Below are 27,056 nucleotides of genomic sequence, written 5' to 3'. Positions count from 1 at the left end.
CTGAGTTTGAAGGTAGGCCTTGAAATACTTCCACAGGTACACCTCCAATTGACTCAAATTATGTCAATTAGCCTATCAGAAGCTTCTAAAGCCATGACATCAGTTTCTGGAATTGTCCAAGCTGTTTAAAGGCACAGTCAACTTAGTGTATGTAAACTTCTGGCCCACTTGAATTGTGATACAGTGAATTATAAGTGATGCACAAAGTAGATGTACTAACCGACTTGCCAAAACTATAGTTTGTTAACAAGAAACTTGTGGAGTGGTTGAAAAACGAGTTTTAATGACTGCAACTAAAGTGTATGTAAACTTCCGACTTCAACTGTAGGTGTGTTAGATTACTGAATGACTATGTGGCTGTGTGCATCTCTTATCTCTCTAGGGAACCCACTGCTTCTCAACTCCTCTCTGCAGCCAGACCTGACAGTGGGTGGGACCTATACCAGCCCCATCTGCTTCCAGGACTCCATAGACAACAAAGAGCTCTTTGACCCCCTGCCAGACATCAAGGTCAAAGTTCAGAGCTCCTTTATGGTTTCACTAGGTGTGGCCGACCGCGCTGAGTACCACGCTGCCAAAGGCCATCCGCCTGAGACCTTCCCCAGGGGGCTGAACCGAGACTACAGCAACAGCACTGTGGAGAGACGGAGCACCAAGAAGGGCCTGCTCACCCCCAACGGCCCCCACCTCAACCCCAACAAAGATCAGCTGGGAACCACGGGCGTGTTTGGACATCTGGGCGGCCGGTTGGTGGTGCCAAATACTGGTGAGCTACATGTGTTTAAAGACTCTGAATTACACTTGAAGCTGTGTTTGAAGCAGAATTAAACAGTTGGTGTTGCCAAATACTGGTGAGGTACAGTACATGATTTATAAAGACAGATGGGTTGACTACTTTTTGATAACTTCTCTCTGATAATAATGTCTCATTATAGCATTTTTTTTCAGTGCGCCCATTCTAAGAGAAAATTATGTTCTCAATTTAGCAAAACCATGCACACACGTGACTAATTAAAAGTAAACGTAGGCTTAGTAAATATGTCATGGCTATTGAAACCAGGGATGCGTCCCAAATGGGCACCCAATTCTCTATATAGTGCCCTATGGGCCCTGGTCAAAAGTAGTGCACTATAAATGGACTATGGTGCCATTTGGGACGCATGCCTGGTTCCTTTAATCTCTCTAGAGTCTAACGCATGTTGCTAGCGTACTGTAGGATTCATCCATGTTGTTTCCCAGGTTGGAACAGTACAGCGAGCTAGTATAGATGTTTGTTATTCCTCTACATCAGGGATCATCAACTACATTCAGCCGCGGGACAATTTTTTGTAGACTGCTAAATGACCGCAAGAAGCCCAAATAGATATAATATTTGACTAAAATGTAATTATTTCAAACCTTGCTTACATTTGTATAGGATCACGTCTCTTATGTGTGGGAGTACTTTGGAACAGATTTCCAGAATTAAAATCACTTCGAGCTGATCTGCTGGTGTTTTTACAGTCTTATGTCCAACAATAAAAAATGTAATTAAAATTGGGAACACTGCTATACATTCCCATCAGCTCTCCCAGGAAAACAGGGGTCAGGCCTCTTACCATAGACCCTAACTTCAAGTAGAGGTAGATGAGTTCATGAGGACTGCCACAGCTGTCAGGATCAACAGTTCCATGTGAACTGTAGCTCTGACATCTCTCTCCTGGGCCCTCGTGTGTGTAGGGCCCTCTGTTCCGCTGGAGAGGCACAGTGAAATCAGGCTCCTTCAGTCTCCTGGATATGTGAGTGGAGAGACTCAGAGCAGTCAAGTGGATCACTCACACCTCCAATCTGCAGTACCTTTAACAACGCTCAATAGACGGCCATACATGGCCAACACTTATCACTAACTGCCAGTCTCTTCTTTCAGGGTGGATACATATCCTACACACTCAAGCACAAGTGATCACACGCATGAACATGCACACACAGAGAACCTTCAATACAATTTTAGACATCAGTCTCTCCTGTGGGATGTAAAGTTATGATGTTCAAACTTTTCCTATGTGAGATGTGAGTTTATTTATTTTACCTTCCAATGTTCCCTGTCACGCTGATGATTTAACAGGTCCTGTAGGGCTCCTATACAGCGATCACCAGTAAAATGTCTGACAAGGCAGCAGGTGCTGGTTTAATGAAAGCTAACTAGTTGATTTGCCAGTAGGGAGATGGCAGGCGGGACGACGACGAAACACATCCTTTACTGTTAATAGACAGGCAGGTATTGAATCTCCGTCTATCCCCTAGTCTCCTGCTAACCTTTTTAAGGCTCCAGACAGGATTTTATGCATTGTTTGTGTCTTGTTTTTATGTATGCTCAGATTGTACAAGGTAAATGGCATTGTTTGTAATAGATTAATTGTGCTTTGAAGCTGTGTGGTTATGTTTATACGTAATATTATGCGCCTCTGTGCTACGCCAGTGCTTATAATTATCCAGCTCAGGGCTCCAGCTATGCATTTGGTTTGCTAACTTGCTAGCTAAGTGGTTAGATGTCAAGAACAAGCTTCTTGATTACAGCAGAGACAATCAATCTCCTCCTGGATCAAGATCCCTGTTGCCGAAATTGTTATGGGTGTAAAAATGTAAATAAAGTTTGTTTAAAAAAATAATGTAAATAGCGCCCCTTGTGTGAATTTCCGGTGTACCCCGGTAAGGTACAGAAACGGTATGAAAATATGGATACCGCCCTACTGTAGTTGTCGACCCTGTTGTTGTGTCTTGCAGGAGTCAGCCTGCTGGTACCCCATGGGGCGATCGCTGAGGACCCTTCCTCTGAGATGTTCATGGTCATAAATCAGGGAGAGTCCAGGTGAGAGCACATCTCATGAACATCTGTCTTTCAGCCCCCATCTATTTCCTCATCTTGCTTCTTTCATCAAACTTTACCATGCTTTACCAGTTGAGCTATGCCACTTGTCCACCCTTCCCCACCCATGTAACGATGTACGCTGAGAGTCGGGAATCAAGTTCAGGGAGTGAATACATTTAATAAATGAACAAAACAAGAAACACAAACAGCGCACTGACATGAAACAGCAACAATGACGACTGGGGAAGAAACCAAAGGAAGTGTCATATAAAGGGCAGGTAATCAAGGAGATGATGGAGTCCAGGTGAGTGTCATTATGCGTAACGCTGGTGACAGGTGTGCGCCCTAACAAGCAGCCTGGTGACCTAGAGGCCGGAGAGGGAGCACACGTGACAGTACCCCCTCCCCGACGCACGGCTCCAGCCGCAGGACGCCAACCAAGATGATGATCCCGGGGATCAGCAGCGGACTGGTCACCTCTGCTAAGGCGCGGGAACCTGACGATCCGGCTGAGGCGCGGGAGCATGATGACCTAGAGCGCCGGAGAGAGAGCATACGTTACAGTACCCCCTCCCCGGCGCATTTGGCTCCAGCCGCAGGACGCCAACCACAGGGACGATCCCGGGGATCCGGAGCGGACCGGTCACCTCCGCTGAGGCGCAGAAACCTGATGAACCGGCTGAGGAGTGAGAGCCTGATAAGCCGGCTGAGACCTCCCCGTTTGCCTCGGTTGAGGCACGGGAACCTGTTCACCCAGCTTAGGCTTGGGAGCCTATTGAACCCACTGAGGTATGGGAGCCTACAAACCGGCTGAGGCCTCCCAGGTAGCGCCGGCTCCAACATCACCCCAACACAAAAACAACAACAAAAAAACACTCCCTGATGCTTCCCTTTGTTGAGTCGTCATTCTGTAACGATGTACGCTGAGAGTCGGGAAGCAAGTTCAGTGAGTGAATACATTTAATTAATACATGAACAAAACAAGAAACAGGAACAATGGCGACTGGGGAAGAAATCAAAGGGAGTGTCAAATAAAGGGCAGGTAATCAAGGAGGTGATGGAGTCCAGGTGAGTGTCATTATGCGCGTAACGCTGGTGACAGGTGTGCACCCTCACGAGCAGCCTGGTGACCTAGAGGCCGGAGAGGGAGCACACGTGACAACCCATTTCAACCTTCTGAGGTAAAAGCGTAATAAATAACCCAGTGTATCAATTACAATTCTGCATAGCTGAATATTTCTTTAGCTAATTTAGGCAAATAAAAACCTCCAAATGAAGACTCACAATGGATGTAGTCTTTCCTGCTCAGTATAAACTTTGGTGACCCTTCCCACTCTGTGTTTATGGAGGGTTCTGGCAGATGGACCCAGCGAGCACCATAGCCTATCTAGCAGTCTCCACAGGAGTCCTTTAGGTGGCAAGATCAGGCTGATCATTTCCACTGTAGCCTCACAGGTGGTATTCCAACAAGAGAAAGTTCAGCTCATGTGCAGCAAGCAGGGTTTATTTCCAATGTATTCTTGATCAATTTAGTCCAACTGACTTCAAGGAAGTAAAGTCCATATACCCAGTAAAGTAGAGACACACACAGACAGTAGGAAAAAAGAATATGGGTTGAGGTGGTGGGTCTTTCATCTTGACATTTAGTATTATTCATTCCCGTCATGGGCAGGTAATGATCCAGTGATGGACTCTCCTCTCCAGGGTGCCTCTGCTCTGGCTGCTCCTTAGTGGAAGCCCCCTGGGGCTACAGCCTGGTAGCCGTCACCGCTCATTCACAGCTCTCCATTCCAACAAAGTGGGGGAAGGAAGAAGTGTGAAACTCCAAGGAAGGGACCTAAAATGGCTGACATTTCGTGGTCTGAGCATTCAAAGACAGCTATACTCATTGTTTTCAGTATGTTCAGTGCATACCCGACCTGGGTGAAATATTTCAGAGTAGCTATATGAATTCTAGATTTTCTATTGATTTCAAATTTACCTGAAATATACCTTCAAGTACAGATAGGTTCAGGCCTGACAACTAAATGGTATTTTTTCCACTCTATGTGAACGATTCAGCGTTATACTGTTATACTGTTTACTGTGTAGACATCTCTCCCTGACTGAGGTTTGTGGACTTGTCATCCTGAGAGCTGTCACTCACTATCTATTCTCACCAGCCAGAGGGGCCAGCAGAGAATTGCGTCCTTTCTTCTCTCTAAACCAAACAATCCACAGCCAATAGACTTATCCCAGCCATATAACAGAATTCCATTCAAATATATTTTTCATGTTGTTATTTTGAACTCTGTCAAAGGTTTGGGGAAAATATTTTTAAGACTGTTGGTTGGTTTTGGTGAAGTTGGAGATATTTCCTTTGCCCCCAATTGTTAGATGAAAGCATTTGTGTTTTGTAAGATGAAACTTTTAACCTATTAGGGCAGAATCAGCCCACCTTTCTCACCACAGGCAAAATTTGAGTTCATGGTGGTAAAAAACAAACGCAGTATATAAACATTTCTTCTGTTGTTGTCTGGTCTATTGCAGATCTGTTTATATTTCAAAACCAGAGCCACCTGTTTTATACACCCACATTTCTACAACAACTTGGGACGTGAATTTAAAGTTCTACATTCTAAATGTTCTTTATTGAAGTTCCGGATGGCAGGTGTTTTCCCCTTGTGGTGTGGGAGTTACGGTCATGACTGGGGCTGTACAGTGCATCTAGGTGGTGTGGGAGTTACGGTCATGACTGGGGCTGTACAGTGCATCTAGGTGGTGTGGGAGTTACGGTCATGACTGGGGCTGTACAGTGCATCTAGGTGGTGTGGGAGTTACGGTCATGACTGGGGCTGTACAGTGCATCTAGGTGGTGTGGGAGTTACGGTCATGACTGGGGCTGTACAGTGCATCTAGGTGGTGTGGGAGTTACGGTCATGACTGGGGCTGTACAGTGCATCTAGGTGGTGTGGGAGTTACGGTCATGACTGGGGCTGTACAGTGCATCTAGGTGGTGTGGGAGTTACGTCATGACTGGGGCTGTACAGTGCATCTAGGTGGTGTGGGAGTACGGTCATAACTGGGGCTGTACAGTGCATCTAGATGGTGTGGGAGTACGGTCATAACTGGGGCTGTACAGTGCATCTAGATGGTGTGGGAGTTACGGTCATGACTGGGGATGTACAGTGCATCTAGGTGGTGTGGGAGTACGGTCATGACTGGGGCTGTACAGTGCATCTAGATGGTGTGGGAGTTACGGTCATGACTGGGGCTGTACAGTGCATCTAGGTGGTGTGGGAGTACGGTCATGGCCGGGTCTGTGCAGTGCATCTAGGTGGTGTGGGAGTACGGTCATGGCCAGGGGCTGTGCAGTGCATCTAGGTGGTGTGGGAGTACGGTCATGGCCGGGGCTGTGCAGTGCATCTAGGTGGTGTGGGAGTACGGTCATGGCCGGGGCTGTGCAGTGCATCTAGGTGGTGTGGGAGTACGGTCATGGCCGGGGCTGTGCAGTGCATCTAGGTGGTGTGGGAGTACGGTCATGGCCGGGGCTGTGCAGTGCATCTAGGTGGTGTGGGAGTACGGTCATGGCCAGGGGCTGTGCAATGCATCTCTCCCCCTTGAGGATGACATGACTCCTCCGCCCAGCCACTGTACCTTCTGGTCAGCCTCAACAACACCCCACAGCAGACTGTGTCTGTTGTCCAAATGCCACCCTATTCCCTTTATAGTGCACTACTTTTGACCAGGGCCCATAGTTACACTATACAGAATGGAGAATAGGGTGCCATTTGGGATGCAGACTGCCTGTTTATTCTGGCTGTCCTGCTGGCAAGATGTGCGAGTTCTCCTAAGCCCCCTTGGGTCATATGGTCATTTGATCAGCAGGTGGGATGTCACTGACTGTCTCTGGCTGGAGCCATTGGTAATGGTTGTAACATAGCATTCATTTTAATGCCACTAAAAGGCATGTACAAAAAATATCATAAAAAACCTGATCTTGTAGTCTATCATGTACAGCGTTCCCCTTTATATACCAATCTGATGAATGTCCCTGTTCTCTGCCCAGGAATATGCGTCGCCTTAAGAAATTGACAAAAACCCAGTTGGACTACAAGCAAATTAAGGTGAAGCTAATGGAGCATGTTAATGTGTGTATTTATTTAGCACTGCGCAGCCTCTCCTCTCTCTGTGGCATTGTGGCCCAATATGCCACTTTGTGCAGCTCCCCAGTCCCTGAAGAGAGAGTGATCAGTCACTTTGAATAATGGACCTCATCTAGGGCCAGGGAGGCAGCCGAGCCATACGTAGGTACAGGACCCTTCATGATGATGACAAGTGGAATTGAAAAAGCGGTATGCATCCCAAATAGCACCCTAAATAGTACACTACTTTTGACCAGAACTGGTCAAAAGTAGTGTACTGTATAGGGAACAGGGTGCAGTTTGGAATGCAGAGAGGTACTTCTGCTTTTTTGTGCTGCTGCTGCTGGACTCTTCTCAGTCATAAGTGGTAGGCAGCTACTTAAAACCCAGGTAATCTGCTCCTTGCGTAGCTGCTCTTACCGTTGAATGTGTGATCAGGCTTGTCGCTGTTGGCTGAAGGATAATCAGAGATATCGCTGGCCCATTCCAATCTATGCAGGGCTGCTGGTGATTGAGAGTGAGCAGTGAGCTCTCGTCTGAATGAAAAAGGTACAGGATGACTGTGTGAGGTGGAGGTTGTATACATAAGCACAGAATATGCAACCATATATTTTATTGCTGTTTATTACTGCATTCTCTAGTAGTGTATTCAGAATATTGTGCTGTTCTATAACATGAGCCAGTAAAATACATATATTATAAAAGGAAAAATATTATGTTTAATTAATAGAAGTCCTGACTCATTGAACATCCTTGGAAAGTCTAAGAGGTGTCTGCATTATACAGTATACCAAACATTAAGAACACCTTCCTAACATTGAGTAGCACCCCCCCCCCCCCCCCCCCCCCCCCCCCCCCACCTCTTTTGCCCTCAGAACAGCCTCAGTTTGTTGGGTCATGGACTATACAAGGTGAAAAATGCGTTCCACAGGGCTGCTGGCCCATGTTGACTCCGATGCTTCCCACAGTTGTGTCAAGTTGGCTGGATGTCCTTTGGGTGATGGACCATTCTTGATACACAGGAAACTGTTGGGCATGGAAAAACCCAGCAGTGTTGCAGTTATTGACACAAACCGGTGCGTCTGGCACCTACTACCATACCCCGTTCAAAGGCACTTACATGTTTTGTCTTGCCCATTCACCCTCTGAATGGCACACATACACAATCCATGTCTCAGTTGTCTACAGGCTTAAAAATCCTTCTTTAACCTGTCTCCTCCCCTTCATCTACATTGATTGAAGTGGGATTAATAAGTGACATCAATAAGGGATCATAGCGTTCCCCTGAATTCACCTGGTCAATCAATCAAATTTATTTATAAAGCCCTTTTTACATCAGCCGATGTCACTTGTTAAGTGCTATACAGAATCCCAGCCTAAAACCCCAAACAGCAAGCAATGCAGATGTAGAAGCACGGTGGCTAGGAAAAACTCCCTAGAAAGGAAGGAACCTAGGAGGAAACCTAGAGAGGAACCAGGCTCTGAGGTGTTGCCAATACTCTTCTGGCTGTGCCGGGTGGAGAAAACAGAACATGGCCAAGATGTTCAAACATTCATATATGACCAGCAGGGTCAAATAACAATAATCACAGTGGTTGTAGAGGGTGCAACAGGTCAGCACCTCAGGAGTACATGTCAGTTGGCTTTTCATAGCCGAGACAGCAGGTGCGGTAGAGAGAGAGAGAGTCAGAAACAGCAGGTCCGGTGAACAGGTCAGGGTTCCATAACTGTAGGCAGAACAGTTGAAACTGCCAGGTAGTCCTAAGGCATGGTCCTAGGGCTCAGATTTACAGATAGAGATAGAGAAATTAGAGGGAGCAAACATAAATTCACACAGAACACCGGATAAGAGAGGAGCAATACTCCAAATATAACAGACTGACCCTAGCCCCCCGACACAACTATTGCAGCATAATTACTGGAGGCTGAGACAGGAGACACTGTGGCCCTGTCCAACTATACCCCCAGACAGGGCCAACCAGGCAGGATATAACCCCATCCATTTTGCCAAAGCACAGCCCGCACACCACTAGAGGGATATCTTCAACCACCAACTTACTACCATGAGACAAGGCCCAGTATAGCCCACGAAGATCTCTCCCACGGCACGAACCCGAGGTGGGTGCCAACCCGGACAGGAAGATCACGTCAGAGACTCAACCCACTCAAGTGACGCACCCCTCCTAGCGACAGCATGGAAGAGCACCAGTAATCCAGTGACTCCGTAATAGGGTTAGAGGCAGGGAATCCAAGTGGAGAGAGGGGAACCGGCCAGGCAGAGACAGCAAGGGTGGTTCGTCGCTCCAGTGCCTTTCTGTTCACCTTCACACCCCTGGACCAGACTACACTCAATAATAGGACCTACTGAAGAGATGAGTCTTCAATAAAGACTTAAAGGTCGAGACAGAGTGTGTGTCTCTCACATGGATAGGCAGACTAATCCATAACAATTGAGCTCTATAGGAGAAACCCCTGCCTCCAGCTGTTTGCTTAGAAATTCTAGGGACAATAAGGACGCCTGCCTTTTGTGACTGTAGCGTACGTGTAGGTATGTACGGCAGGACCAAATCAGAAAGATAGATTGGAGCAATCCCGGTCACAAGACACTTTGTAAATTAGCAGTAAATCCTTGAAATCAGCCCTAGCTTTAACAGGAAGCCAGTGTAGAGAGGCTAGCACTGGAGAAATATGACCACATTTTTTGGTTCTAGTCAAGATTCTAGCAGCCGTGTTTAGCACTAACTGAAGTTTATTTAGTGCTTTATCTGGGTAGCCGGAAAGTACAGCATTGCAGTAGTCTAATCTAGAAGTGACAAAAGCATGGATATATTTTTCTTCATCACAGAACATTTCTGATTTTACAATGTTACGTAGATGTAAAAAAGCTGTCCTTGAAACAGTCTTGATATGTTTGTCAAAAGAGAGATCAGGGTCCAGAGTAATGCCGAGGTCCTTTACAGTTTTATTTGAGACGACTGTACAACCGTCAAGATTAATTGTCAGATCCAACAGAAGATCTCTTTGTTTCTTGGGACCTAGAACTAGCATCTCTGTTTTGTCTAAGTTTAAAAGTAAAACATTTGCCGCCATCCACTTCCTTGTGTCTGAAACACAGGCTTCCAGGGAGGGCAATTTTGGGGCTTCACCATGTTTCATCGAAATGTACAGCTGTGTATCATCTGCATAGCAGTGAAAGTTAACATGTTTCCAAATTACATCACCAAGAGGTAAAATATACAGTGAAAACAACAGAAGTCTTAAAAGGTTGAGGAACACCGAAATTTACAGTTGATTTGTCAGAGGACAAACCATCCACAGAGACAAACTGATATCTTTCTGACAGGTAAGATCTAAACCAGGCCAGAACTTGTCCATGTAGACCAATTTGGGTTTCCAATTTCTCCAAAATAATGTGGTGATTGATGGTATCAAAAGCAGCACTAAGGTCTAGGAACACGAGGACAGATGCAGAGCCTTGGTCTGACGCCATTAAAAGGTAATTTACCGCCTTCATGAGTGCAGTCTCAGTGCTATGATGGGGTCTAAAACCAGACTGAAGCATTTCGTATACATTGTTAGTCTTCAGGAAGGCAGTGAGTAGCTGCGCAATAGCTTTTTTTTTTAATTATGAGGAATGGGAGATTTGAAATAGGCCGATAGTTTTTTATATTTTCTGGGTCAAGGTTTGGCTTTTTCAAGAGAGGCTTTATTACTGCCACTTTTAGTGAGTTTGGTACACATCCAGTGGATAGGGAGCTGTTTATTATGTTAAACATAGGAGGGCCAAGCACAGGAAGCAGCTCTTTCAGTAGTTTAGTTGGAATAGTGTCCAGTATGCAGCTTGAAGGTTTAGAGGCCATGACTATTTTCATCAATGTGTCAAGAGATATAGTATTAAAAAACTTGTGTGTCTCCCTTGATCCTAGGTCCTGGCAGTGTTGTGCAGACTCAGGACAACTGAGCTTTGGAGAAATATGCAGATTTAAACAGGAGTCCATAATTTGCTTTCTAATGATCATGATCTTTTCGTCAAAGAATTTCATGAATTTACCACTGCTGAAGTGAAAGCCATCCTCTCTTGGGGAATGCTGCTTTTTAGTTAGCTTTACGACAGCATCAAAAATAAATGTTGGATTGTTCTTATTCTCCTCAATTAAGTTGAAAAAATAGGCTGATCAAGCAGCATTGAGGGCATCTTTCCAAGCTAATCGGAAGACTTCCAGTTTGGTGTAGCTCCATTTCCGGGTATTTCTGTATACCAGGGAGCTAGTTTCTTATGACAAATTTGTTTTTTTTTAGGGGTGTGACTGCATCTAGGGTATTACGCAATGTAACGATCGTCGTCGGGTGATGAGGAAGCGGACCAAAGCGCAGCTGGGAACGAACACATGTTTATTCTTCACACTGAAATAAACACGTACACAAAACCAAGAAAATGCCGATACGTTAACTGCTCAAAACACAGAGGCAACACCCCACAAACAGCGTGGGGAAAAAGGAACTTAAATGTGATCCCAATCAGAGACAACTAGCGACAGCTGTCTCTGATTGGGAATCGACAGAACCCAACATAGAAATAAACCACATAGAGCTAACACAAGGCTATAACGCAAACATAGAAAACAAACCAAGGAAAAATATCCAACATGACACACCCTGACCCAAAATACCCGAGTTCACCTGGTCAGGGCGTGACAGTACCCCCCCCCCAACGGTGCGTACTCCCGGCGCACCAAACTTAAGTCTATTAGGGGGGGGACCCGGGTGGGCACCTCACCCTCGGTGGAGGCTCTGGCCCCGGGCGTGTTTTTTCCCCCGCCTCCACCTTAGCCCTACCCCTCTGGCCCGGACTGGACCACTGTGGAGCGGCATGCTCAGGCTCCGGAGCGGAGCCGTCGACCGGAACCGGATTGGGCACCGGTGGACCGGACACGGGCCGTGCCGGACTGGGAACACGTACCACTGGCTTGGTGCGGGCAGCAGGAACGGGCCGGACTGGGAACACGCACCACTGGCTTGGTGCGGGGAGCAGGAACGGGCCGGGCCGGACTCGGGACACGCACCACTGACTTGCTGCGGGGAGCAGGGACGGGCCGGACAGGACTGTGGACACGCACCGTGGGCTTGGTGCGGGGAGCAGGGACGGGCCGGACAGGACTGTGGACACGCACCGTGGGCTTGGTGCGGGGAACAGGAACGGGCCGGACCGAACTGGGGACACGCACCACTGACTTGGTGCGGGGAGCAGGGACGGTCCGGACAGGACTGTGGACACGCACCGTGGGCTTGGTGCGGGGAGCAGGGACGGGCCGGACAGGACTGTGGACACGCACCGTGGGCTTGGTGCGGGGAACAGGAACGGGCCGGACAGGACTGTGGACATGCACCGTGGGCTTGGTGTGGGGAACAGGAACGGGCCGAACAGGACTCTGGACATGCACCGTGGGCTTGGTGCGGGGAACAGGAACGGGCCGGACAGGACTGGGGACACGCACCACTGACCTGGTGCGGGGAGCAGGGACGGGCCGGGCCGGACTGGGAACACGCACCACTGGCTTGGTGCGGGGAGCAGGAACGGGCCGGGCCGGACTGGGGACACGCACCACTGACTTGGTGCGGGGAGCAGGGACGGGCCGGGCCGGACTGGGAACACGTACCACTGGCTTGGTGCGGGGAGCAGGAACGGGCCGGGCCGGACTGGGGACACGCACCACTGACTTGGTGCGGGGAGCAGGAACGGGCCGGGCCGGACTGGGGACACGCACCACTGACTTGGTGCGGGGAGCAGGGACGGGCCGGACAGGACTGTGGACACGCACCACTGACTTGGTGCGGGGAGCAGGGACGGGCCGGACAGGACTGTGGACATGCACTATGGACTTGGTGCGGGGAGCAGGGACGGGCCAGACAGGACTGTGAACACGCACTGGTGAACTGAAGCGTGGAGCCGGTTTAGCCACTCGTCCTGGCTGGATGCCCATCCTAGCACGGCATGTGCTGGGCATGTCCACCGGACGCACCGGGCAGTGCGGGCGCATTGGCGACACAGCGCGCAACTCCGCATCCCATGGCTCCTCCTCCAGATCTTCCCTCAGCAGGTCCTCAATCAACCGTCTCATATTCGTCTCCTCCTCCGCCGTCATCCCCCACGAGAGCAGTGGTATGGGCTCTTCCTCTGTCCTTCCGGACCACCCCATTAGCCCCCCCAAAAAAAATTCTTGGGGGTGTCTTCCGGGCCTCCTCGACCGCCGCCTGCGACTCCGTCCACCGGCTGGCATTACCTCCTCGACCTGGGAATCCTTCCGCCAGGGTCCTTTCCCCGACATGATCTCCTCCCAGGTCCAGAACTCCTTCCCCTCACGAGCCCATCTCTCGCGCTCCTTATCCTCCTGCTGCTTGGTCCTGGTTTGGTGGGGTGTTCTGTAACGATCGTCGTCGGGTGATGAGGAAGCGGACCAAAGCGCAGCTGGGAGCGAACACATGTTTATTCTTCACACTGAAATAAACACGTACACAAAACCAAGAAAATGCCGATACGTTAACTGCTCAAAACACAAAGAGGCAACACCCCACAAACAGGGTGGGGGAAAAAGGAACTTAAATGTGATCCCAATCAGAGACAACTAGCGACAGCTGTCTCTGATTGGGAATCGACAGAACCCAACATAGAAATAAACCACATAGAGCTAACACAAGGCTATAACGCAAACATAGAAACCAAACCAAGGAAAAATACCCAACATGACACACCCTGACCAAAAATATCCGAGTTCACCTGGTCAGGGCGTGACACGCATGGTTAAATTAAGTTCCTCAGTTAGGTGGTTAACCCTTTGTTGTATTCTGACGTCCTTGGGTAGGTGGAGGGAGTCTGGAAGGGCATCTGGGAATCTTTGGGTGGTCCAAGAATTTATAGCATGGCTTTTGATGATCCTTGGTTGGTACTGAGCAGATTATTTGTTGCGATTGCAAACGTAATAAAACGGTGGTCTGATAGTCCAGGATTATGAGGAAAAACATTAGATCCACAATATTTATTCCACGGGACAAAACTAGGTCCAGAGTATGACTGCGGCAGTGAGTAGGTCCGGAGACATGTTGGACAAAACCTACTGAGTCGATGATGGCTCTGAAAGCCTTTTGGAGTGGGTCTGTCTGTGGACTTTTCCATGTGAACATTAAAGTCACCAAAAATGTGAACATTATCTGCCATGACTACAAGGTCCGATAGGAACTCAGTGAGGAACGCTGTATATGGCCCAGGAGGCCTGTAAACAGTAGCTATAAAAAGGGTTTGAGTTGGCTGCATAGAATTCTTGACTAGAAGCTCAAAAGACGAAAACGCAGTCATTTATTTTTTTGGTAAATTGAAATTTGGTATCGTAAATGTTAGCAACACCTCCGGCTTTGTGGGATGCGGTGGGGATATGGTCACTAGTGTAACTAGGAGGAGAGACCTAATATAACACAGTAAATTCATCAGGCTTAAGCCATGTTTCAGTCAGGTCAATCACGTCAAGATCATGATCAGTGATTGGTTCATTGACTATAATGGCCTTGGAAGTGAGTGATCTAACATTAAGTAGCCCTATTTTGAGATGTGAAATATCACAATCTCTTTCAATAATGACAGGAATGGAGGAGGTCTTTATTCCAGTGAGATTGCTAAGGCGAACAACTCCATGTTTAGTTTTGCCCAACCTAGATCGAGGCACAGACATAGTCTCAATGGGGAAAGCTGAGCTGACTACACTGACTGTGCCAGTGGCAGACTCCACTAAGCTGGCAGGCTGGCTAAGAGCCTGCTGCCTGGCCTGCACCCTATCTCATTGTGGAGCTAGAGGAGTTTGAGCCCTGTCTATGTTCATAGATAAGATGAGAGCACCCCTCCAGCTAGGATGGAGTCAGTCACTCCTCAGTAGGCCAGGCTTGGTCCTGTTTGTGGGTGAGTCCCAGAAAGAAGGCCAATTATCTACAAATGCTACCTTTTGGGAGGGGCAGAAAACAGTTTAACCAGTGATGGAGTTGTGAGACTCTGCTGTAGAGCTCATCACTTACCCTAACTGGGAGGGGGCCAGAGACAATTACTCGATGCTGACACATCTTTCTAGCTGATTTATACGCTGAGGCTATGTTGCACTTGGTGACCTCTGACTGTTTCATCCTAGCGTTGTTGGTGCCGACATGGATAACAATATCCCTATACGCTCTACACTCGCCAGTTTTGGCCTTAGCCAGCACCATCTTCAGAATAGCCTTAACGTCCGTAGCCCTGCCCCCTGGTAAACAGTGTATGATCGCTGGATGATTCTTTTTAAGTCTAATTCTGCAGGTAATGGAGTCGCCAATGACTAGGGTTTTCAATTTGTCAGAACTAATGGTGGGAGGCTTCGGCATCTCAGACCCCGTAACGGGTGGAGGAGAGACCAGAGAAGGCTAGGCCTCTGACTCCGACTCGTTGCTTAATGGGGAGAACCGGTTGAAAGTTTCTGTCGGCTGAATGAGCGACACCGGTTGAGCATTCCTACAGAATTCCCTTCCAGAAGCCATGACATTGTCCGGCTGCCGGTGTTGTGCCGAAAATCTCCCCCCCTTCACGTTCTTCATTGCTGCGACTTGCTTGCTATATGAGATTTGTCAGTTTAGCCTACATTTCACTGATCTTAGTAGCAGAAAGCATTTTTGTATGCAGTTTTCGGTTTGGCTATTTGTTTCAAGTGTATGTGGCTGTTCTTGCTTGTATGGCGCCTGCAACCGGGGGCGCCCGGTGTCGCCCCTGCCAAGATGCCGCCCTGGGCAGCTGCCCATGTCACCCGTACTTAAATCGGATACATATTTTGTTTTAGTTTATAAATAAATCTCTTTGCCAAAATTCGTCATCTCTCCCATGTCTTATTCGACTAGTATTTTTGAAAGTGTAAGGATGAAAGTTCAGCCATAGTTGTTCTGTGGTTGTTCGGGCGGCAGGAAGCCTAGTGGTTAGAGTGTTGGGCCAGTAACCGAAAGGTTGCTAGATCGAATCACCAAGCTGACAAGGTAAAAATCTGTTGTTCTGCCCCTGAACAAGGCAGTTAACCCACTGTTCCTAGGCCATCATTGAAAATAAAAATGTGTTCTTAACTGACTTGCCTAGTTAAATAAAAGGGGGAAAAAATGTATTGCTTGCCAACATTTTACTCCCTCCTCTGTTTAATATAACACACATACATGTATTATTAATTTAGGTTGCCTATCCTGATGTGAAGTTTGTTATATAGAAAGTATTTGACTCTGATGTGTGCCACAGAAAGTATTTACCTCTAGCCACAAAATTAAGGAAATTAGAGGGGGGGATTCTGGCAGGGGGGAGATTTTCGGCACAACACCGGGACTGTGCGAGGGGATTTATACTACTAACTGTACTTATTTGTGGCACAGACGCTGTCCTTTCCTACACTTAAATGACCCTTGCCTAACGATTGCATCTGAAGCTGGGCTTGCAGCATGGCTATCCTCACCATAAGGCGATCGTTCTCCTGTACATTATGAGTACAGCGACTGCAATTAGAAGGCATAATGTTAATGTTACTACTTAACTTTGGCTGGTGGAGGTCCTGTAGAACCATGTCCAGATAAAGCGTCCGGGGTGAAAAAGTTTAGAGAAAAAATTGAAATATAAAAATGGTAATTAAAAAAGTTGGCAGGTAGCAAAGTAACGCGAGCAACAAAACGCACAGCAGCACGTAAACAAGTCCACAAGTTGGGACAGGAAATTACGTCAGTCCATGTCATGGAAGGAGCAGGTGTTCTTAATGTTTGTATACTCACTGTACATTGAAAGTGAAAAGTGAACCATCAAAGATCCTAACCATTGTTTGGCAGTCCACACTACAGTATGTGTCAATCCTACTGAAATAGTTCACAAAGTCATCTGCCACAATGTTATTTCTGTCATTGTTTATGCCTCAGGGTATTTGTTTAAAGTAACACAGTGTATCTTGATGCTGTGAACTTTCCACCTTGCTCCCTCGAGGATCTGGATATAGCCTTAATCACTTTTTATTTAGGGGAGGAAATCTAGACAAATCTCAGATCTCTGGTCTGTGATGACTGATATGAGCTTAGAGAGCTTTGCGAAGGCATCTCGCTGCCTTGATCTTACTTGGCCTTTTTAAACCGCTGCCGCCCGCCCACCCACCACCCGCTGCCACACCGGCTACCCCTCCTGGCAACAAAACATTCCGATGCTATTTATTGTCAGACATTTTTTAATGAACACACCATCCTATTTGAAGGTAAATTGTATTCTGACTTTACATCTTGGGTATCTAGCAGGGATGCCAAGAATCAAACACCTGCAGGTGGCTCTTGGTTTCTGTCTGCTGTTTGTGAATTTGCATGACTGTCCACCACCCTCATTAGTTTTTCCTCATTAATTGCTTTAATTTCATGCAGCACCACCACAAGAGATGATCGATAGCAAAGATAATCACTCCAATATGATAAGCACGAGGCTGATGAATATGCAAAGTCAAGGCAGGATCCCTTTATAGGACTATTAGTCCTGCACACTCAAGCCTTTATCATACAGTACATTATCTAAATGTACTGGAAATTATACAGACCCCTTGACTATTTCCACATTTTGTTATGTTACAGCCTTAATCTACAATTGATAAAAAAATAAAACAAAAGCGAAAACAGGTTTTTTGAAAAACAGAAATGCCTTATTTACATAAGTATTCAGACCTTCAGACTCAATTCCGTGTCTCAGACCCTATGAGAGACGGAATTGAGCTCAGGTACATCCTGTTTCCATTGATCATCCTTGATGTTTCTACAACTTGATTGGAGTCACCTGTGGTAAATTAAATTGATTGGACATGATTTGGAAAGGCACACACCTGTCTATATAAGGCCCCACAGTTGACAGTGCATGTCAGAGCAAAAACCAAGCTATGAGGTCGAAGGAATTGTCCGTAGAGCTCAGAGACAGGATTTGTGTTGAGGCACAGATCTGGGGAATGGTACCAAAAACATTCTGCAGCGTTGAAAGTCCCCAAGAACACTGTGACCTCTAAACTGGCCAAACTGAGCAATTGGGGAAGAAGGGCCTTGAACCCGATGGTCACTCTGAGATAGCTCTAGAGTTCCTCTGTGGAGATGGGAGAGCCTTCCAGAAGGACAACCATCTCTGCAGCACTCCACCAATCAGGCCTTTATGGTAGAGCGGCCAGACGGAAGCCACTCCTCATTAAAAGGCACATGACAGCCTGCTTGGAGTTTGCCAAAAGGGACCTAAAGACTCTCAGACCTTGAGGAACAAGATTCTCTGGTCTGACGTGACCAAGATTGAACTCTGGTCTGAATACCAAGCGTCACGTCTGGAGGAAACCTGGCACCATCCCTACAGTGAAGCATCATGCTATGGAGATGTTTTTCAGAGGCAGGATCAAATCAAATCAAATCAAATTTATTTATATAGCCCTTCGTACATCAGCTGATATCTCAAAGTGCTGTACAGAAACCCAGCCTAAAACCCCAAACAGCAAGCAATGCATGTGAAAGAAGCACGATGGCTAGGAAAAACTCCCTAGGAAAAACTCCCTAGAAAGGCCAAAAACCTAGGAAGAAACCTAGAGAGGAACCAGGCTATGAGGGGTGGCCAGTCCTCTTCTGGCTGTGCCGGGTGGATATTATAACAGAACATGGTCAAGATGTTAAAATGTTCATAAATGACCAGCATGGTCAAATAATAATAATCATAGTAGTTGTCGAGGGTGCAACAAGCACGTCCGGTGAACAGGTCAGGGTTCCATAGCCGCAGGCAGAACAGTTGAAACTGGAGCAGCAGCACAGCCAGGTGGACTGGGGACAGCAAGGAGTCATCATGCCAGGTAGTCCTGAGGCATGGTCCTAGGGCTCAGGTCCTCCGAGAGAAAGAAAGAAAGAGAGAAAGAGAGAATTAGAGAGAGCATATTAAAATTCACACAGGACACCGGATAAGACAAGAGAAATACTCCAGATGTAACAGACTGACCCTAGCCCCCCGACACATAAACTACTGCAGCATAAATACTGGAGGCTGAGACAGGAGGGATCAGAAGACACTGTGGCCCCATCGGATGATACCCCCGGACAGGGCCAAACAGGCAGGATATAACCCCACCCACTTTGCCAAAGCACAGCCCCCACACCACTAGAGGGATGTCTCCAACCACCAACTTACCGTCCTAAGACAAGGCCGAGTATAGCCCACAAAGATCTCCGCCACGGCACAACCCAATGGGGGGGCGCCAACCCAGACAGGAAGACCACGTCAGTGACTCAACCCACTCAAGTGACGCACCCCTCCCATGGACGGCATGGAAGAACACCAGTAAGCCAGTGACTCAGCCCCTGTAACAGGGTTAGAGGCAGAGAATCCCAGTGGAGAGAGGGGAACCGGCAAGGCAGAGACAGCAAGGGCGGTTCGTTGCTCCAGCCTTTCCGTTCACCTTCACACTCCTGGGCCAGACTATACTTAATCATAGGACCTACTGAAGAGATAAATCTTCAGTAAAGACTTAAAGGTTGAGACTGAGTCTGCGTCTCTCACATGGGTAGGCAGACCATTCCATAAAAATGGAGCTCTATAGGAGAAAGCCCTACCTCCAGCCGTTTGCTTAGAAATTCTAGGGACAATTAGGAGGCCTGCGTCTTGTGACCGTAGCGTACGTGTAGGTATGTACGGCAGGACCAAATCGGAAAGATAGGTAGGAGCAAGCCCATGTAATGCTTTGTAGGTTAGCAGTAAAACCTTGAAATCAGCCCTTGCCTTAACAGGAAGCCAGTGTAGGGAGGCTAGCACTGGAGTAATATGATCACATTTTTTGGTTCTAGTCAGGATTCTAGCAGCCGTATTTAGCACTAACTGAAGTTTGTTTAGTGCTTTATCCGGGTATCCGGAAAGTAGAGCATTGCAATAGTCCAGCCTAGAAGTGGATACATTTTTCTGCATCATTTTTGGACAGAAAGCTTCTGATTTTTGCAATGTTACGTAGATGGAAAAAAGCTGTCCTTGAAAGAGTCTTGATATGTTCTTCAAAAGAGAGATCAGGGTCCAGAGTAACGCCGAGGTCCTTCACAGTTTTATTTGAGACGACTGTACAACCATCCAGATTAATTGTCAGATTCAACAGAAGATCTCTTTGTTTCTTGGGACCTAGAACAAGCATCTCTGTTTTGTCCTCAAGGTAAAGATGAGGACAACAATCCTAAGCATACAGTCAAGACAACGCAGGAGTGGCTTCGGAACAAGTCTCTGAATGTCCTTGAGTGGCCCAGCCAGAGCCCGGACTTGAACCCGATCGAACATCTCTGGAGAGGCCTGAAAATAGCTGTGCAGCAATGCTCCCCATCCAGCCTGACAGAGCATGAGAGGATCTGCAGAGAAGAATAGGAGAAACTTTAAAATGTGAAAAAAAAACTAAGACAAAACATGTTACTATTTTCAGTTCACTTCCTGCAGGAATTGCAGTTTTACGGCTGTCCATCCCTGATATAAAGAAATAAGGCAGTTGAAGTACATTTATTAGGCCCTAATCTATGAATTTCACATGACTGGGAATACAGGTATGCATATGTTGGTCATAGAAACATTTTAAAAAAGGTAGGGGCGTGGATCACAAAACCAGTCAGTGTCTGGTGTGACCACCATTTGCCACATGCAGGGCGACATCTCCTTCGCAAAGAGTTGATCAGGCTGTTGATTGTGGCCTGTGGAATGTTGTCCCCCTCCTCTTCAATGGGTGTACGAAGTTGCTGGATATTGGCAGGAACTGGAACACACTGTCGTACACGTTGATCCAGAGCATCCCAAACGTGTTCTATGGGTGACATATCTGGTGAGTATGCAGGCCATGGAAGAACTGGTCCTGGGCTGGTGTGGTTACATGTGGTTGTGAGTCCGGTTGGAAGTACTGCCAAATTCTCTAAAATGACGTTGGAGGCTGCTTATGGTAGAGAAATGTACATTAAATTATCTGGCAACAGCCTGGGTGGACATTCCCACAGTCAGCATGCCAATTGCATGCTCCTTCAAACCTTGAGACATCTGTGGCATTGTTGTGTGACAAAACTATACATTTTAGAGTGGCCTTATATTGTCCCCTGTACAAGGTGCAACTGTGTAATGATCATGCTGTTTAATCAGCTTCTTGATATGCCACACCTGTCAGGTGGATGGATTATCTTGGCAAATGAGAAATGCTCACAAACAGGGATGTAAACAAATTTGTGCACAAAATTTGAGAGAAATACAAACATGGAACCAACACTTTACATGTTGCGTTTTATATACTGCTCAAAAAAATAAAGGGAACACTAAAATAACACATCCTAGATCTGAATGAATTAAATAATCTTATTAAATACTTTTTTCTTTACATAGTTGAATGTGCTGACAACAAAATCACACAAAAATAATCAATGGAAATCCAATTTATCAACCCATGGAGGTCTGTATTTGCAGTCACACTCAAAATTAAAGTGGAAAACCACACTACAGGCTGATCCAACTTTGATGTAATGTCCTTAAAACAAGTCAAAATGAGGCTCAGTAGTGTGTGTGGCCTCCACGTGCCTGTATGACCTCCCTACAACGCCTGGGCATGCTCCTGATGAGGTGGCGGATGGTCTCCTGAGGGATCTCCTCCCAGACCTGGACTAAAGCATCCGCCAACTCCTGGACAGTCTGTGGTGCAACGTGGCGTTGGTGGATGAGACATGATGTCCCAGATGTGCTCAATTGGATTCAGGTCTGGGGAACGGGCGGGCCAGTCCATAGCATCAATGCCTTCCTCTTGCAGGAACTGCTGACACACTCCAGCCACATGAGGTCTAGCATTGTCTTGCATTAGGAGGAACCCAGGGCCAACCGCACCAGCATATGGTCTCACAAGGGGTCTGAGGATCTCATCTCGGTACCTAATGGCAGTCAGGCTACCTCTGGTGAGCACATGGAGGGCTGTGCGGCCCCCCAAAGAAATGCCACCCCACACCATGACTAACCCACCGCCAAATCGGTCATGCTGGAGGATGTTGCAGGCAGCAGAACGTTCTCCACGGCGTCTCCAGACTCTGTCACGTCTGTCACGTGCTCAGTGTGAACCTGCTTTCATTTGTGAAGAGCACAGGGCGCCAGTGGCGAATTTGCCAATCTTGTTGTTCTCTGGCAAATGCCAAACGTCCTGCTCGGTGTTGGGCTGTAAGCACAACCCCCACCTGTGGACGTCGGGCCCTCATACCACCCTCATGGAGTCTGTTTCTGACCGTTTGAGCAGACACATGCACCTTTGTGGCCTGCTGGAGGCCATTTTGCAGGGCTCTGGCAGTGCTCCTCCTTGCACAAAGGCGGAGGTAGCGGTCCTGCTGCTGGGTTGTTGCCCTCCTACGGCCTCCTCCACGTCTCCTGATGTACTGGCCTGTCTCCTGGTAGCACCTCCATGCTCTGGACATTACGCTGACAGACACAGCAAGCCTTCTTGCCACAGCTCGCATTGATGTGCCATCCTGGATGAGCTGCACTACCTGAGCCACTTGTGTGGGTTGTAGACTCCGTCTCATGCTACCACTAGAGTGAAAGCACCGCCAGCATTCAAAAGTGACGAAAACATCAGCCAGGAAGCATAGGAACTGAGAAGTGGTCTGTGGTCCACCTGCAGAACCACTCCTTTATTGGGGGTGTCTTGCTAATTGCCTATAATTTCCACCTGTTGTCTATTCCATTTGCACAACAGCATGTGAAATGTATTGTCAATCAGTGTTGCTTCCTAAGTGGACAGTTTGATTTCACAGAAGTGTGATTGACTTGGAGTTACATTGTGTTGTTTAAGTGTTCCCTTTATTTTTTTGAGCAGTATATTATTCCTCAGTGTAATAGGTTGTCCATTTAGTAGTACCTTGAATTGTTGCATGTACAAACCCATTAAATGTTTGACCACATTTTATCAAATACATTCTACCTGTATGTAGCTACATTTAGTTGAATAGTATCTTTCAGAATTAACAGATGCCAATGTGTATGTTACAGTGTCCAGACGGAGGAAGGCTTTGAGATCCTGTTAGGACCCGAGGTCACCTATGGCCCTCCAAGCATAGATCTCTCCAGGCCTGTTGCAATGACGATAGCTCACTGTGCTGAGGTGGATGCTGACAACTGGAACGTCCAACTGAAGAGGAAAACACAGGACAACAAATGGGAGGTGAGAGAAGCGCCTTTAAAGGGCAGCTGAAGTAAAATAAAAAAACATTATCTGGTTGAAAATGGCCAATGTTGCATCGATATTAGTCAAAAACATTGATTCTCGTGTGTAAAAATGTTCTACAAAGTGTACATAGCATCATTTTGGTCAAAGTGTTTTAATTTTATACATGCCCAGTCATGCCAACTAATATCGGATGGTAACGCCTAGGGAAAATGGTAATGCACGGAAAAAGCTGTGCTGTGGCCCTCTATCCAATTGTACCAGCAGCACCTCCTGACAGTGAGAAAGACCTGCCTGTCACGTCCTGACCAGTAAAGGGGTCTTTTGTCATTGTAGTATGGTCAGGGCGTGGCAGGGGGTGTTTGGTTTGTGTTTTGGGGTTTTTTGTCTAGGGGATTTTGGTTCTAGTTTTCATTTTCTATGTTCCATTTTCCAGGTTTGGCCGAGTGTGGTTTCCAATCAGAGGCAGGTGTCTTTCGTTGTCTCTGATTGGAAGCCATACTTAGGCAGCCTGTTTTCCTTTGGGTTTTGTGGGTGGTTGTTTTCCGTTTAGTCGTTTGGAATCTTGACGGAACTGTTGGCTGTCATTTTGTTTCTTTTGTAAAGTGTTCTATTTCTTCATTAAAATACATGATGAGCACTCAACACGCCATTTATTGAGGGGCCACTTGCTGATGTGTTTGATAGTGATCACTCCAGTCTGCCATTGTTTTGGGCTAAATGAGAATTCAGATGATGCTCACTTGCATCTCAACTGTCACTTGTCATTACTTGAACATTCTAAACCCAATTGTGAACATATTGTGTTCGCCGTGACCTGTTTTGTTACATGATTCACTATGGAACATTGCCAGACAGACGCACTCTGATGATAGATAGTGAGAAAGGTGTAAACTATAAGGCACCAAAGCACATCGCCAGTGACTTGATAAGATGATTTATCTTAAGTGGCCTCCCTGCTCATTGACAGGCACAGCCTGCCTGAGAGGAATAACACTGAGAGCGCTGGAGAAAAAAAATTACAATTGCAGGATGTAATAGCAGAGAAGACAAACGGCTTGTGTCTGTCAGACAGGGTAACGACAGGGCAAAAGGCCTCGTTAGACATCGGCAGTATCGATCGGTGGATTCTGGACACGCTGAAATGGGTGTGGACGTGAGGCAATCGGGGAAGAGTCATGGAAATGGCCCCCCCGCTGACCTGGACTCACCGTTTGTGTCCCAAATGCCACCCTATTCCCTTATACTGCACTAGTTTTGACTATGGGCCCTGGTCAAAGGTAGTGCACTGTAGTGTACAAAACATTAGGAACACCTTCCTAATATTGAGTTGTACCTTCTTATGCCCTCAGAACAGCCTCAATTGGTTGGGGCATGGACTCTACAAGATGTTGAAAAACTTCCACAGGGATGTTGGCCCATGTTGACTCCAATGCTTCCCACAGTCAAGTTGGCAAGATGTCCTTTGGGTGACGGACCATTATTTATTTTTTATTTTGTTATTTGCCCTTTTTCTCCCCAATTTCGTGGTATTCAATTGTCCCATTGCTGAAACTCCTGTACGAACTCGGGATAGGCAAAGGTCGAGAGCCATGCGTCCTCCGAAACACGACCCCGCCAAGCCACACTGCTTCTTGACATACTGCTTGCTTAACCCGAAGCCAACCGCACCAATATGTCAGAGGAAACATTGTACAACTGGCAACCATGTCAGCGTGCATGCGCCTAGCCCGCCACAGGAGTCGCTAGAGCGCAATGGGACAAGGATGGGTCTCCAGGTTGTTGCCAGCTGCGACACAGCCCGGGATCGAACCCGGATCTGTAGTTATTCCTCTAGCACTGTGATGCAGTGCCTTGACCCCTGTGCCACTTGGGAGGCCCAGCTGGTGAACCATTCTTGATACACATGGGAAACTGTTGCGTGTGGAAAAACCCAGCAGCGTTGCAGTTCTTGACTCACTCTAACCAGTGCACCTGGCACCTACTACCATACCCCGTTCAAAGGCACTTAAATAGTTTGTCTTGCCCATTCACCTTTTGAATGGTACACATACACAATCCATGTCTCAATTGTCTCAAGGCTTAAATCCTTCTTTAACCTGTCTCCTCCCATTCATCTACACTGATTGAAGTGAAATTAACAGGTGACATCAATAAGGGCACATAGCATTCACCTGAATTCACCTGGTCAGGCTGTCATGGAAAGAGCAAATGTTATTAAAATGTTATACACTCAGTGTATAGGGAATAGGGTGTCATTTGGGACGCATAGACTGCCGGCCCTGCCTCCTAGACACCTCCCTCTGCTCAGGAATTTCACTGAACAGACACGTGAATCAGGCTGCCTGCCACTCACTGGCTTATTCAGTAATTGTTAGACAATGGTTTGTAGCCTTCTGTTTTTCTCAGCACTGTTGTTGAGATACTAGGTCCCCCCCCTCCACAGTATTTGTTTTTTCCCATGTGAAGTTGCTAGTGGTAGTTGACATATATTTCAGCATTCTTGTTGTTTTTCACAGTATGCACTGTTCACCTTAGGAATGTCTAATACTTCCACGTTGTTGTCTTTTTGAGAAAGACATTTCTACAGTGCTAACCCATATTGTCATTGTACATTCCCAAGGGGGTGTTAATACACAACCCAGAGGCTCTGCAGGCACTACCAGCGCCAGCTCTTTGCATTATTTGTTCATAAGAATGTTTTTTACGAAACAAGTGTAAGATAAAATAATGAAGAGCATGTCCAGGCAGGGATTAATAGAAGTGTACATCTGACAGTGCTTTGGCAGACTGAACAGAGCCAGTCAGAATAATGACTAGTGCAGTTCTGCCCCAGGCTGTTATGTGGTGTCAGTGCTAAGAACAGTGCTTGTTATTTAGAAGACCAGCAGTCACTAGATTATCCTCAGTCGGCACCTGCACCCAGTCTGTCCTAAATAATGTTGTTACAACCAATGGAAGTGGGCTGTGTGCCCTAGGTAAGGTAATTATACAAGGTGTAGCAGTCTTTGCATGTATCACTGGCTTGCTTACCCCGGGCAAGGATACAGGGGCAGGGATCTTTGTCTCAATTAAGGGCTGCCTCCTGACCCCGTCAGTTCATAAATACTACATTTTTCTCCCTGGCCCTTCTTTAACGGTGTCCCAAATAGCACCCTATTCCCTTCATAGTGCACTACTTTTGACCAGACTATGTAGGGAATATTGTGCATTTGGGATGTAGTCTATAATCTTTCTCGGATATGCAACATGCATTGCTGCAGATTTCAGACCCTGCAGACAATCTGGAGATTATTCTAGCTAAGATTTGTACTGCTTTGACGTGTTCTTCAGGTGATACATTGTTTTCTCAGACAACACTGAATGAATCTTCAGTTTGTGCTTGGCTCGATGTTTGCTTGATCATGCAAGGGCTTTTTAGAAGTGGCACAGTTATGCTGTTTTTCACTGCTAGATCAACTGGTCAAATTAATATAATTTTCTGCCTTAATATACTCTCCCTATTATACTCAAGATGCTACTACAAAGGGAAAATAGAGAGCCCTGAAGTAGATGCTAAAATATATATAAGACTTATGTCGCTTTTCACTCTTAGTATTAAAAAGCAAGGTGACCCCTCAGAGGTTCTTAGAAATAATGAGTCCTTTCATAGAAATCAAGCCAAAGGACATGAAAAGTTTTCATGACCATCATAACTCGAAAAGGCATACAGTAATAGCATTAAATACCGATTAAAGCCTTGTATGACATTTAATGACATGGTGTATGTGATGTGAGTCATGATTTGAACTCCAGTCAGTCATCTGGGTGGTGGGGTAGCATAGCTCTCTGGTCACATCCCAAATGACACCCTATACC

At 46.9% G+C, this 27,056-nt stretch overlaps 1 protein-coding gene across 3 annotated transcripts in view; it reads left to right on the top strand.

The window, feature by feature from the left end:
* LOC115200389 (netrin receptor UNC5D) overlaps window positions 1-27,056 on the top strand; it is a 235,570-nt gene that overhangs the window by 195,172 nt on the left and 13,342 nt on the right. For 2 of the 3 annotated variants that reach the window (XM_029763422.1, XM_029763421.1), the window contains 3 exons: window positions 383-766; window positions 2,764-2,848; window positions 23,024-23,195. In XM_029763422.1, coding sequence (XP_029619282.1) covers window positions 383-766; window positions 2,764-2,848; window positions 23,024-23,195 — 641 coding nt within the window. The remainder of the gene's footprint in view (window positions 1-382; window positions 767-2,763; window positions 2,849-23,023; window positions 23,196-27,056) is intronic. The other variant, XM_029763423.1, reaches the window with a different exon arrangement.

This window comes from Salmo trutta, chromosome 9, assembly GCF_901001165.1.
Source record: "Salmo trutta chromosome 9, fSalTru1.1, whole genome shotgun sequence".
Classification (NCBI taxonomy): Eukaryota; Metazoa; Chordata; class Actinopteri; order Salmoniformes; family Salmonidae; genus Salmo; species Salmo trutta.
This window is presented reverse-complemented; position numbering and strand designations above follow the sequence as displayed.